This window comes from Scleropages formosus, chromosome 15 (genome assembly GCF_900964775.1).
Source record: "Scleropages formosus chromosome 15, fSclFor1.1, whole genome shotgun sequence".
NCBI classification, from domain to species: Eukaryota; Metazoa; Chordata; class Actinopteri; order Osteoglossiformes; family Osteoglossidae; genus Scleropages; species Scleropages formosus.
This window is the reverse complement of record NC_041820.1, coordinates 26,511,913-26,524,674: the sequence shown is the minus strand read 5'-3', so window position 1 is coordinate 26,524,674 and position 12,762 is coordinate 26,511,913. Positions and strand designations below refer to the sequence as shown.

At 48.6% G+C, this 12,762-nt stretch overlaps 1 protein-coding gene across 1 annotated transcript; it reads right to left on the bottom strand.

Annotated features, from left to right (window-relative positions):
- coq6 (coenzyme Q6 monooxygenase) lies at positions 1 to 12,304 on the bottom strand. Its single transcript, XM_029258641.1, has 12 exons — positions 11,959 to 12,304; positions 11,090 to 11,224; positions 9,744 to 9,802; positions 7,829 to 7,952; positions 6,458 to 6,588; positions 5,802 to 5,909; positions 5,029 to 5,091; positions 4,502 to 4,609; positions 3,948 to 4,150; positions 2,897 to 3,012; positions 1,242 to 1,408; positions 1 to 79 (listed from the first exon to the last, which is right to left on the bottom strand). Exons 1-12 carry the CDS (start codon positions 12,161 to 12,163, stop codon positions 50 to 52), a joined length of 1,449 nt encoding a protein of 482 aa, XP_029114474.1. The 5' UTR covers positions 12,164 to 12,304; the 3' UTR covers positions 1 to 49.
- Positions 12,305 to 12,762: the final 458 nt, after the last annotated feature.

The window sequence follows — 12,762 nt, the reverse complement described above, 5'->3', positions numbered from 1 at the left end:
TTAGAAGTCAATCAGAAGAGCCCTCTTGAGTCGACGGTTCCCAAGACAGTCACTTGCTTGCAAAAGCCATGATTTGCTCCTGAATAAAACAAAGACATGTAATGAATAATATACACTGATATTACTGAGTTATCAGCAGAACCCCCGCTGTTTAAAAATCCATGTTGTTTAGGCAATGTTTAAGTAACTTAGAAACCCACAGAAACAGCTATCTTTGGCGTGTCTGGCCAACTCACCATGAATCACTGTGCTGCAAAAGGTACCTGGAAGAAGCTTGCAGACTTTGTGCTAGCCAGCAAATGGTGCTTTTTTGTGTTTTTAGCAACACGCAACTCACGTTTATTAAAATCTAGTGTGAAAATGACTAATGAGGGATTTATCGAAGCATCTGCACCCCGTCAAGTATTTGACAAAACTAGCACACCACACAGGGCTCAGGGTGACAGTTTACTCCATATGAGGTTACTCAATGGATGGCTTCAATCAGTTAAGCTCTGGAAAACGATTAGAACCTGCAGACTGCAGCCCCTCGCAAGGCCTCGTTTCTCACCTGCATCTTAAGACCAACAAAATACAAGAAGGGAACCCTGTAGCTGACACGCATAGGCTTACAGTGCTGACATCACCTTCTCAAGTCAAATCCAGGGCTCCATCAGTCCCAGTCTTTTGGACTCGGATGCTTATTTCGGCGAGCCCTGCGTGCTGTCGGGAGGTTCTGCAGGCTTCAGTTAGAGACACTGGTTCCGTCCCCAGGCAGAATAAAATACTCTGAGCTGAGAAACAGTCCCAAATTCATGCTGGGTTTTTCCATTCATCACTGCGTGAGCCGGACCATGAAAAGACGTGGTTTCTCCTACAGCCGGGTCAAGCACGCTGTTCGCATGCGAGCCGTGTCATTCAAGGGCTTGCACACAAGTGAAAATAAAATCCTGACATATAATGCAAACATCTTACATAACTGGGCTTCTACAAAAATGTTCTTTGCAACCAGCAGCACTGGCTTTGGTCTGAATGGCTGAGTATGAAATGAAGCCATTTCACATGAGCGGTCTGTAATAAAAGGAGTGTGAAAACACAGCCCAACACCACTGTACACAGCACGGGCCGAACCCTGTACCCCACCCACACAGTTTTGGTAACACTAAATTTGGGGCTAAAATTAGCCCGCTCTACAGTTCATGACCATGGAAATTATAGGCACGTTTAGAGCACAGAGCCATGTAATCAGGAGGGGGGCTTACTTTGAGGGGCGGAACAGCATTGGTGGCCTGCAGCCCCAGGGTCCGCAAAAGCACCACAGGGGCTGCATTCGTGGAATAGAGGCGCTTCATGAGGTCGATGGCGGCCATCATGGGCAAGTTGTGGCGCTGGCGTTCCGTCTCGTACTCTAGGAGATGCTGCATGGCTCCTGCGAGGAGGCACACAGCACGTGGGGAACGCACTCAACACCAGCAAGGCAAAACTGCACACATGACAAAGGCCAGAGTGGCAGTTCAGCTTGGTCACTGCACTTAGCCTAAGTGCTGCCTGGACCTTGAGTGGAGCAAGCTTGGACTAAAACTATACAGGACAGCCTGGTGAAAGGCGCTCCAACACGAGTACCCTGGGGTGACGGCAAAGAGCCAGCGTTTCCTCAGAAACATCGGCCAGTTCCGATGTTTCGGTTCACAGCGGCAGCATACAATTCGCTTCCCTTTACATTCTTCCGTCAAGCGCTCGCTTTTCATGGACACTGCTTGCGGACATGGGACACTCGTGCAGGAAACGACTGTCTTTTCCAACAGTAATATTTTTATTTTATGAGGAAAAACTAAGTATATCTTGCTAAACTAAATTAAAAGGTATATATAGTTTAATATTTAAGAGCTGCAATAACAGTAACAGTTGTGCCTGGTTCTGGATTCATTTTTGACTGAAAGTCACAGAAAAAAAAACCAACTGCAGTCAGTAAGATTAACTCTGGTAAAACAAAATGGCATAAGCAGAAAGTGATCAAGTACGAATGTGGAAGGTATGAGCCTGTCCCGATTAAAACAACAAAAATCAATGTCATCATCAGAATAACAGCACTGAGATCTGCAAGGTGCAGCTTCAGCCAGTGTGGGAAAGTGGTGATTAACATGGCTCCACTAGAGCAAATTAAGGCCAAAGAGTGCAAGATAAAATCAAAGCACTCAATGCACAGTTTGGTTTATTATCAAATGTATTAGTGGTTCTGTTGACCGATACAGGAACCGTATGAACATCCTAATTAAAGAAAACGTTAAGATTTTATGCTATTAGGTAATAATAGCTACATGCTGCCTACAGCATAGCACTTCATTTTATTTCTAATGTCTACATTTACAACGGGTGATAAAAACTCAATGCTGATTGTCGACTGCAGAACCATACACAGATACCAAAGGTGTCGACAGAGCGATGGTGCTCATGATCCTTATTTTGAGTGGCTGAATGGAATCTTCTGTCATAGAGTAAGTAAAAAAATACTGCAAATACATGCCTAGGGGTCCACAAAAAAAGTGCTCAGGTAGCATGAACAAAGCTCAAGTAACTTTTTTGCTTATTCTAGGGTACGCCATTTTATACGACCAAACATTCGCTTTTAAAGACATTCACGGATTAGCATGTAAATCTGGGCAGCTGCCTTCAATTAGACTTTTGCACCCAGATAAAAGAGCAAATCTGACCATTCATAAAATAGCACTGCAATCTGACAGCCGCACCATAATGTTCTTGAACGCATACTAAAAGGCCAGGGGGGAGGGGGGGAAGAGAAGGCTCCCCATAAAAGAGTTGTTCCTATTTGTTCCTTTTAGAAGACGAACCCAGTATGGACTATGGAAAACAGATTACGGAAAACCACCGGCCACAAGTGACGGCTTCTGGAACTTACCCAGGTCTTTCCCGTTAAAGACTGCTTGGCTGAGGACCTTTGTCAAACAGGCCACGTCTCCAAACCCCAAGTTGGCGCCCTGTCCGGCCAAGGGGTGCACCCGGTGGGCAGCGTCCCTTGAAAAACAGAAAATCGGAACGAGGTGAGTGGTTCTGACTCGTACCGGTATCACTTCACGGGGGCAGATGGGCACAGGACGCCTCATCCCTTCGATCTTACCGGAGCGTCTTTAAAAGCAGAAATTCCTTCCACATCACAATCGGAAACCTTGCTCATTGTTCGCAGGCTGATTTGGTCTTGGGACGCTCCCCAAAATGGAGAGAGACTTCTCACACAGCTTTGTCCATCCTATTTTGGAGTATGAGGAATGAGACCAGGGAGGCACAGGTGGGACTGAGCCAACTCTTGAGGAGCTCCTGGGAGGGACGCAGTTGCCTCCAAAGTGGTGGCCAGGGAGGACACGCGGCCCTTGGCTCCCTAAGAGTCACCACAGGCACACCAATACGGCACTGAAAGCCATGGAGCCTCCCCATCCCGTAACCATGAAGCTTTTAACACCAGTTTCCTTTTTCAATCAGGAACAAATGCATAAATCAAAGCGCAGGCTCAAAGGGAAAGCATGCCCATCCTTGTAATCACGGGACGCCGCGTTTCTGTCAGTAAGTCAACATGGTCAAACCAACAGCTGTCTGGGCTAGTCTCAGGCCACAGACAAAGACAAGATTTTTTTTTTTTTGAGTGGATATGTGAACACCAAAAAGCCAGCAGTGTGTGTCAAGATCATGCTCAGTCTCACTGGCTGCCATGCAGCTCAGAAACACTCCCGACCCCGTGGTGACTGACAGCACTGTGTTGAAGCGTTAGTGCGGAATTTCAATGTTTATTCCCGAACACCATGATGCAGTGCTAATAAAACGGCATACAAGAAAATATTTGCTGTTGACAAGGTGTTGGGCTGAGGGTGGCCAAGACAAACTGGATGCCCAGTGAGCACCACAATCTCCCGGTGGCCCGAGGTCATGCCCTCTCTACTGGAGACACGCTGACGTACCCAATGAGGGCCACGCGGTGCCTGATGTACTCGGAAGCGTGACCCATCCCCAGAGGAAACATGACTCTGCTCTTCGGTCCGATGCCAGCCACGCTGGGGGGAAGCTGGCGGGCAGAAGTCCCAGTTGGCATCAGGAAGGACAAAGCCGTGCGGAACAAGGAACCTGCCGTCTCCACCAGCTCGGAGTGGTTCTCATTACTCCACTGTTTAAAAGATAGAAAGGAGAGGACAAAGAAGTTCGGAAACAGCGCTGCTTGTACATAATGACCCTGGCCAAATGTCAAAACTGGGCTGAATCAAGCATGACTGAAATAAGGAGAAGATCCACATCCATGACTGGTCATGGATGTGGATCTCCTCCTTACTTTAACTATTGCTCAGCACAGTGAAGGTTTTCTTTTTTTTATGAAAAGCCAATCAGTGAAGTATATCCACAAGGCCCTCAGTAGCTGCTTTGCTGTAGAAACCAAGGGACAGACCGAGCCAGAAGGAGTCTTAACCATACTGTGACAATGACACATGAGTGGGGTTCAGACTGGGGAGGGCACACTCACAAAGGCAGAGTTGATGGCATCCACAAAGCTCTCCTCATCCAGCTCCAGCAGCTCCTCGGCGTGCCGGTGGCTCGTGGACCACACCAGGCTGCTTTCTGTGTCCGAAAGCTACGGACCGCAGAAGGATGAGAAGGAACAGCGACAGGGTGGGTCACTGGGACGTCACCAATGCCTTATGAAACACTACCGCAGTGGGTGCCCTAGCACCGCGATGCACTGCGGTCAGCATGACCCCTTTTTTCGATAAATTTCACAGATGGAGATCAAAGTGCAAGGCTGGCCCAGACTGTCACAGTAGTATTATTATTTCTTTTAACAATGCAGTGTTGCTTGGTGACAGCTTTTAATATCTACAAATACACCATGGCAATATGTACCAAGGCTGTTTACTGGCATGTAAATTGAAAGCATATTCCACAACCCACAACAGACACAAGCCTAACAGTTGCTAGGTGCAGTAAGACACGAATGCGTGGTACACAAATACACACTGCTGTGGCAAGGTAAAGATGACATGAGACACTTACAGGAAGCATGGCAAGAGGGCCCGTTGGGAGGAATCTCTGCCATGCAACATTGTTCTCAGTGACCTATACAAACCCAGGAGACAAAGGTAAGGCAAAATATGCATTATCAGCTTTGGTGTAAATTATGAGTGTGCACACACACAACCAGAAAACCACGAGAGGAACAGAAGTGGTTTTGTCCCACCCCAAGGCGTACGACTGCATTCTGAACCCGCCTGTTCCTGTCAGACAGATGCTCAATCACGTACAGAGTAAACAGAAGTGCATTTCACAACAAAGAACTACAGATGCAGACACGTGACTGCAGAAGCACAGTTTGTCCAACGGCGCCGTTTTGCCGGCACAGGTTACACAAATAGCTACTTTTAAAACTGACAGGAAACACAACGGTGGCGGAGAGAGTGATGCAACTTTATGACCTGTTACGGGTTCAGGAGAGAGGCTGGTCTGAAAGATGTGCTTTGAGACCCTTCAGCAGTTCTGAGTGAGACAGGGAGCTCATTTCACCATGTCATCTCCATGCAACATGCCGCGGACCTCAAGCCATTTAACGAGTGAGTATGGGTGTAAGAGTAAGAACTGCTGTGCACAGAGAAAGAAACATATTACAATTGGGAAGTGATGAGATTTCTAAATGCATTCGTATACACTGAAATGATGTCAGTGTTGATGCTGTACCAGCAATGACCTGAAATTCTTGCATATTCAGAGCAGGCTGCTGCAGCTTTACAGCACACCGAGTTCAAGAGACAGGAGAAGCGCTGAGGTCTTACTTCTGAGAGGCGCAGAACAGCCACAACAGCTGACTGGTCGTAGTTCCACTTCACTGCGGGAATCCCTGCTTCGCGTCGCACCATTGAATTTGGCCCATCAGCACCAATCTACAAAACAGCCACGTGGCAACCAATCAGGGCCTTCAGTTTCATTTATTCTTTCAGCTGATGCTCTTCTCCAAAGGGACTTTCAATGTTAATTATACAGCTGGGTGATTTTACTGGAGCATTTAACACAGGTGCCTTGCTCAAGGATACAATAGCAGCAAGGTGAGGTTCAAACTTGAATCATCCTGAGGATTTGAAGACAACAGCTCTAACCACTACGCTATCGACTGCCCCCATCACTAGCATCATTCACCGTCATTATCAGAGTTCATGATATTAGAGTATGACAGCCATGAAATTAAACATTTCAACAAGCATGTGCATTTAATGACACACCCGCAGCAGACGGTCATACCTATTGGCCAGGGCAGTAAATAAATCGGCTTTCGCAAAAAGCCTCCCATAACATTTTTTCTCCATGGGATATCTTGGCAGTGTCAAGTGCGCGTGCAGCAGTGTATCATGGGACACTCAAGACAGACAGCAGAAGAGTGGGACAGGTCCCGTGACCCTGGACCCCAGGAAGACATGTTGGGCATCCCACTAACCAGCAATCGTGTCTGCAGCGTCTCCCCATTTGCCAGTGTCACCTGCACCCAGGGGATGGAGTCTGCTGCCTGGTAGGACCGAGGCCAAGTGTACTTCACCACCTTGGTCCGGTACTGGACTTCCACCTGACCTGTGGGTTACACATCCAAGGACAGAGTTAAGGCACAAAGCAGCATGTGGGGTGGGAGGAACATGTCTGTATCATGTATGTGTGAAAAAAACATAAGTGAAGAGTAATGAAAGCAACAGTGCTGCTAACTCAAGGCCACACACAGAGAAAGAGATAAGCCTTTAATATGACTGAACGTGCTCATTGAGGGCTGCCACTGTACTCTGGAAGAAAAAAAAAAAAGCAGGGTTTGGCTGCAGCTACAGCCAGAGTGGAAGATCTGCAAACCACCTCATAAAACAGCACTGGTTTCACCCACTGCCAGGCTCCAGCTGCCGAGGCTCACGCTGACAATCTCCTTAATGGTCTCGGCTGGCCGCATGGCATTGACTAATAGTGTTTGTTTAACGGTGGACCGCTCCCCGCTCGTGCTAATCCTCCCGTGGACTGTGGTAGGGCAGCCTTTTGGAAACAGAGAGGATCCCCAAGTTGTGCTTGTGCTAGCCACCTGGATTTTGCTCCCTGAACACAGGGCGGCTGTCACAGCGACAACGTTCGAACGTTGAGAGGCTGAGACGATCAAAAGTGCCCGTCAGCACGTTTTCCCTGAGGAGCAGCTGGATGTCATCTTAGAGCAGGCCACTGAGACATGGGGAACACTTGGGGCAACACGCACAGATTTTGCACATCTGGGAAAGGTCGGTGCCAAGAAAAATAAAATCAAACAAAACTATACAAAAAGATTTTTTTTTTTTTTTTTTTTTTAACAGTCAAGCACCCAAGACTGCCAAAATGTCATTTTGAAAACCTCACAAGGGCGGGGTAGTTTCAAGCAGAAGTACATGGTCAGCCCTTGACCGTGCTCAGCAGGCTTGGACGCACGCAGAGCACACATGCTCGGGCCTAACCGGGTCGTCGGACCTTAGCACGTGCTTGTGCACGCTGGGCCTCGCCGATCCCTGTGGGACGGCCCCCACCAGGGAAACGTGCTGCGTGACTGAAAGAGCAAAGCAGACACGTGCATCCCCAAAGCTGCCTTCGTAAATAGATGGGAAACGAGAGGAAAGTACAAATAAACAGCAGCAAGACGAGGAGAGGGGACGGATAAGGATGCCGGCACTGCCAGACCAACAAGGGCGGACTCGTGGTGCCATAAACAGGCCCAATAAAAGGATGCACAAGCCCTGTTCAGCCAGCTAAACGCCAGAAGGCGAACACAGGATCACTAGTGGAAAACATTCGTGTGCAATTCAGAACCTACCAGACAGGGAATCCAGCTGCTTTGTCAGGGCGGCCACAACAACGTCGTTCTCCACAACATAGGACATCTCCTCCAGGTTCTCCTTATCAAACGTGATCAGCGCGTCTGAGCAGGCGTCCCAAACCTAAGCGAGACATCTAATTACTTCCAATGGTCAGAGGCCTTGAAGACGATAGTTTGTCCTATTTATAGCCTTGCAAAGAACAGCAGTCTTATTGAACTGAACACATCAAAGCCAGTGGGCCGTGTCCCAAGCCCGAACTCTGAAATCCAAACCCCGTAAAACAGGCACCAGTGATCTGCGTGAACCATCGGCAACTGCTTTTCGGTTTCGCTTAAGCTGTAGGCAGCTGATGAATGAAGAAGCAGATTGAATCCATAACACACATGATAATTTACAGCCGCCACCAGAAACACGTGCAAATCAAATGCATGAGTGCAGCGTTATGGCCAGACGAGCGCTACATCTACGCAAAGGCATCACTGGCAACCGACTGGTAAAAACTTTGGGACTGAAGCTTCACAAATCAGGACACGAACTACACATCCCATCACTGTGTGAAATGTAGAAGCGGTAACAGTATCTAACGGCAGTGCAAAGGGCAGGTTAAGGTGCTGCGTTCTCAGTTTGACACCAGCAGCTTCATAATACTCAATTCAATCAACCAAAAAGTGCAAGAACTTTGCGCGTGCGAAGAAGCACTACTGATGAGGAAACTGTTGCCGAGCGTAACGCCACTGCTCATTTAAGGAGCTTGTTTTCCCCCAAAGAGGTGTTTCTGTGTCCCTTTCTCTTCCATTTGACGAACTGTAGAACCAAATGTGCCCGAATCATTGGCTGCAGCAGCGAGTTCATTTTCTTTATGCAGTGACAGCCACATTGAATGTACGGAAGTACAGATTCCTGCATCCTTCCATTTACGTTTTACTGGAGGGGGGGGGGGTTATCATGCCAGTCCGTTGGGAGTTTAGGGGCCCACAATGTCAATGTATGCTCTCATTTAAGAAAAGGGGGGAAACAAGAGAGTCGGGTCAGTTGAGGTATTATGGGAGAGGTATATAACGACGCAGCATTTTTATGATGACATCCCTTGCCGCGACAGCGACCGCACAGTTTCTTATTTGGTACAAAAAGACCACATCTTACATGGGGGACCACATTCTGGCCACAACTGTAAACCAGGGTCATTTTACTGCTGACATTCGCAGTGCCCTCCGCTGTTTTTCACATGAATCACAATAATTAGAAGACAAAGACAACTCCCAATCAAAAAAAAGCTATATTGATTTATTCTGCCTATTAAAATATGGTGCTAATAAACAAACACTTTTTCATGCGGCGGGCCTTTCGCAAAGTCAGGAAGCTCTGGTTTTTCTTTTTAAATTTATATCCTTTGGGACAGAGGTTCTCAGGCATCCGTGTGCTTTCTGATGTTTTATAAACTATGCCACTGGAATGTACAAAATGTGCCCGTTCACCACCAGCGTGTCCGCCTTTCGTTGTGACCGATTACATGCCCCAGGGAAATTACATTGTACGCCTTGGGGCACTCCTGGGACGACGGAGGCAAACACCCGGGCCAAGACGCACCTCCTCTTCTTGAATTGTACTTACAAAGCAAGGCATGTTTATCCACAAATTAAACAAACCCTCGAAGCCTACCCACATTTTAATGAATGGCACACACGCCACAATTATGGGTATTGCCATCATGCAGGTATTTATTTTTTGGCAAGCAAAATAACTGATGCGGCATACTGTCAAAACTCATGAGGACAACGGGAAAAGCTGCAGGACACGAGAACCGCCAGATACGACTTTAAAAGCATGTTCGAAAGGGCGGCGCCATTAAGTCAAACAGCGGCGGATGTTCCGGGAACATCTGCTGAAGAAGCCGAGTTTCACACAACTCACCTGCATCCGCTGATAAGGTTTACATCTCATATTGACAATGTGGTCCCATGCTCCAATGCCTGTAAGATGACAGGACATGTCAGACTTGACTGAACAGCTTTTCAACAGGCCTACATCCAAAAAAATATCCTAGATTGCGCTTGAAAAGTTTATACGCGCGTGTCATTTAACGCAGAGCTGTTTAACAGCAGGTGTGACAAAAGAGATAAAAATGCTAAGAAAAATAAGCTGCAATCATATCGTCTGTCGCTGTGATTACGTGCAAGATCATTTTCAGCAGAGAGCCACTTACTGATACATGACCTACTTCCCCAATACCTCAATGCTTCTTATAGCTCTAATCCCACTGGACACGGACCTCAAACACCCTCCAGCTGTGGAGCTACCGGTTGAACGACACATTCATTTCCAAGGGTGATTATTTATTGTCTGTACTGATTGACTGGTTGATAGATATTGTATGTATTGAAATGTCACTGCTCCCCTCTGCAAGGCGATACAGGAAATTTCACTCAAACACAAGAATGAAAAGCCACTTCTTCCCTAGAGCTGCGAAGCAGCTGAACACTACTTAATTTTTTATTGTATTATATTATACTGTATTATCAATTTACTATGTTATCTGTTTAAACTGTTTAATTTTCGCATTTAAGTGTCATGTTTTATACTGTTGTCTAAAGAACTCAGCGAGTACCACTGTAATTCTGTTCACTCACTGTTGTATTGCACAGCAGTTCAATGACAAAGTCTTCAAGGGTGATTATTACTGCATATTTGAAATCTGAAGTTAGATTAAAAGCTCAGCAAGCGTGCTCATCGCACAATACAGACAGCATTGGCTTGCACCGTTTACCATAATCGCCAGGGTTATGCTGACGATCACAATTTTTGATGACGCGGCAGTAAGTGAGCAAGGCGCCATTAGCGGGCAGGAAGGCTTCCACTCATCAGACGACCATGGAAAGAACCTGAAGCAGTTTGGTATAATTGTTCATTTCAACTGAGGCCTGGCGAGACTTTAGCAGCACCTGGGGGCTTGGAGGGTTGAAGTTCGAGCCGGTGCCGTGGAGTCCGAAGCAACTGTTGGGTTACCGGAGATGGAAAAAAAATGTACCGTATATGCCGGCATGTAAACTGAGCCCAAAAATCAGAGGTGTAATATAGGTTTAGGCCTACGTTCGGAGGTCAAGTCGACCCCCAAAGTGACGCGCAACTTTTGGGCAGCGCCATAGAGTTGGAAGTAATCATTGAGTTACTGTAGTCGGAGTCGAAGGTTTTGCGTACCAACTCCACAGCCCTGGTTCGAACACCGGAAGCGCGCGCAGGCTCTCCGGTGCACCACCTACCGCTGAGGAGGTTCGCAGAGCCTGGGCTGATGGAGCTCACTCTGGTGCTGTACGCCTCGGGCGCTTTGTCCATCACCTTTTTGTTCCCTGCCTCCAGCAAGAGAATCTTCTTTCCCTCCAAATTTGGATCCATTCCTTGGCAAATAAACAAAACACACGAGAAAGGCCATTACCCAACCGCACAGACACTTGACCCACGTGCTCAGCCGGTTCTAGCCGTGCCGGACTATTTCGGACCGGTCCGACCGACTACCCTACGAATCGGTGGACGTTTTCCGGAGTCCTGCATACGGAACGCCGTACACAGCTTCGGAGGAACGCAGAACCCAAACGTTTGAGTGTGCTCGTACCGTTTGGATTCGTGCAAGGGCTTCGGTGCACTGTATGGAACTTGAACACATCATAGGTGTGTGAGTTTGTGTGGTGTGTGTTAACGTGCTGGCTTTTTGACTAGTTTCCACTGCCCTGGGATCTCAGCCTCCCTGTAGGTACGTGAATGATTCTGAAACTGCACTGCAAAACGGAGCAGGACAGGAAGAGCCGTTTTCGCCTCCACCTCCTCCGCATGTTAATTGCACTTAATTAACTCCATCGAACTACTACGACTAAAACACACTGCTCTAAAGCACGTATTTTGCGAACCGAAACCGCAACTGCACCCCGCTGCGGTGAACACGTAGTAAAGGAGCGCGCGCGCGCGCTCACAGCCGCTGCCGTTCGCGCCGCGGGAAGGAGAGGAGGGCGCGCACGCGCAGCTCGCGCGCGGAGGGGAAATTCGCGTCAGCGTCGTGTTTTCAGACGTGTTTTCGTGGCTTTAAGCGTTCGCGGCCGCGAGGACAGCCGGGGCGGGTCGCGGCACCGGCACTCACCTAAGGAGCACGCCATGGCCGTCCCGACCATACCGCCTCCAGAGATTATAATATCGTACAGCTGACCTCCACCCGCGCGCGCCTCTGCCGCTGCTGGCTCCGCGCCCATCCCGCCCAAGCCTCGCGAGCGGTTCCCACACGCTGCTGCCGGCGGCGCGCGGCGCAATGCCGCCGCTCTAGCAACGAGCAGCGTTCCGCGCAGCATTCGCGCTCGGCTTGAAAGCCTCTCGGAATGACGCCGACTCTGCGGCCGAATCGGTCGCGATAGAGCGCGCCCCCGCGTCGCCTATTCCACTGCGCCGAGTACAGCCGCCACGGCGGCCATGTTGGTGCGTGACCGCGCGAAAGGTTAAAGGGACGCACGGGGGAGCACTTCCTGTGGTATTATCCGGGAGGGCGGGGCCTGGGGGAGCTCGCGCTGCGCAGCGATTGGTTCTGCGGCCGCGAATCTATCATTCAACAGAAGCATCTTTCAGGAAGGTGTCTGTACGGCGCCTGCCTCATATTGTTAAATACAGTGTGTGCGTGAGCGTAGTGGTTACAGTTACTGCCTTTGGACCCAAAGGTTCAGGTTCGATTCCCACCTCCTTGGCTGTACTTACCCTATTGCACCGGTAAAAATCATCCAGCCGCATCCCCGGGTAAATAATTGTGTAAATACCTAAACGTTGTAAGTCGCTTTGGAGAAGCTAAATCCAAAGCTAAACGTCAGTTAAATGAATACATGTGTATAGGGCTGGATGCCGAGGCAGGATCCCGGTGATTCAGAGCCTATCCCGTTCCCAAAGCTCTACCCTGCGCACG

Excerpts from the sequence above, each read along its gene's own strand:
- coq6 (XM_029258641.1), bottom strand. The coding sequence starts at position 12,163 with ATGCTGCGCGGAACGCTGCTCGTTGCTAGAGCGGCGGCATTGCGCCGC. Across the intron at positions 4,151-4,501 it reads ATGCCATCAACTCTGCCTTT|TGGAGTAATGAGAACCACTC; the intron begins GTGAGTGTGCCC and ends TCTTTTAAACAG. Across the intron at positions 3,013-3,947 it reads CACCGCGTGGCCCTCATTGG|GGACGCTGCCCACCGGGTGC; the intron begins GTACGTCAGCGT and ends CTGTTTTTCAAG.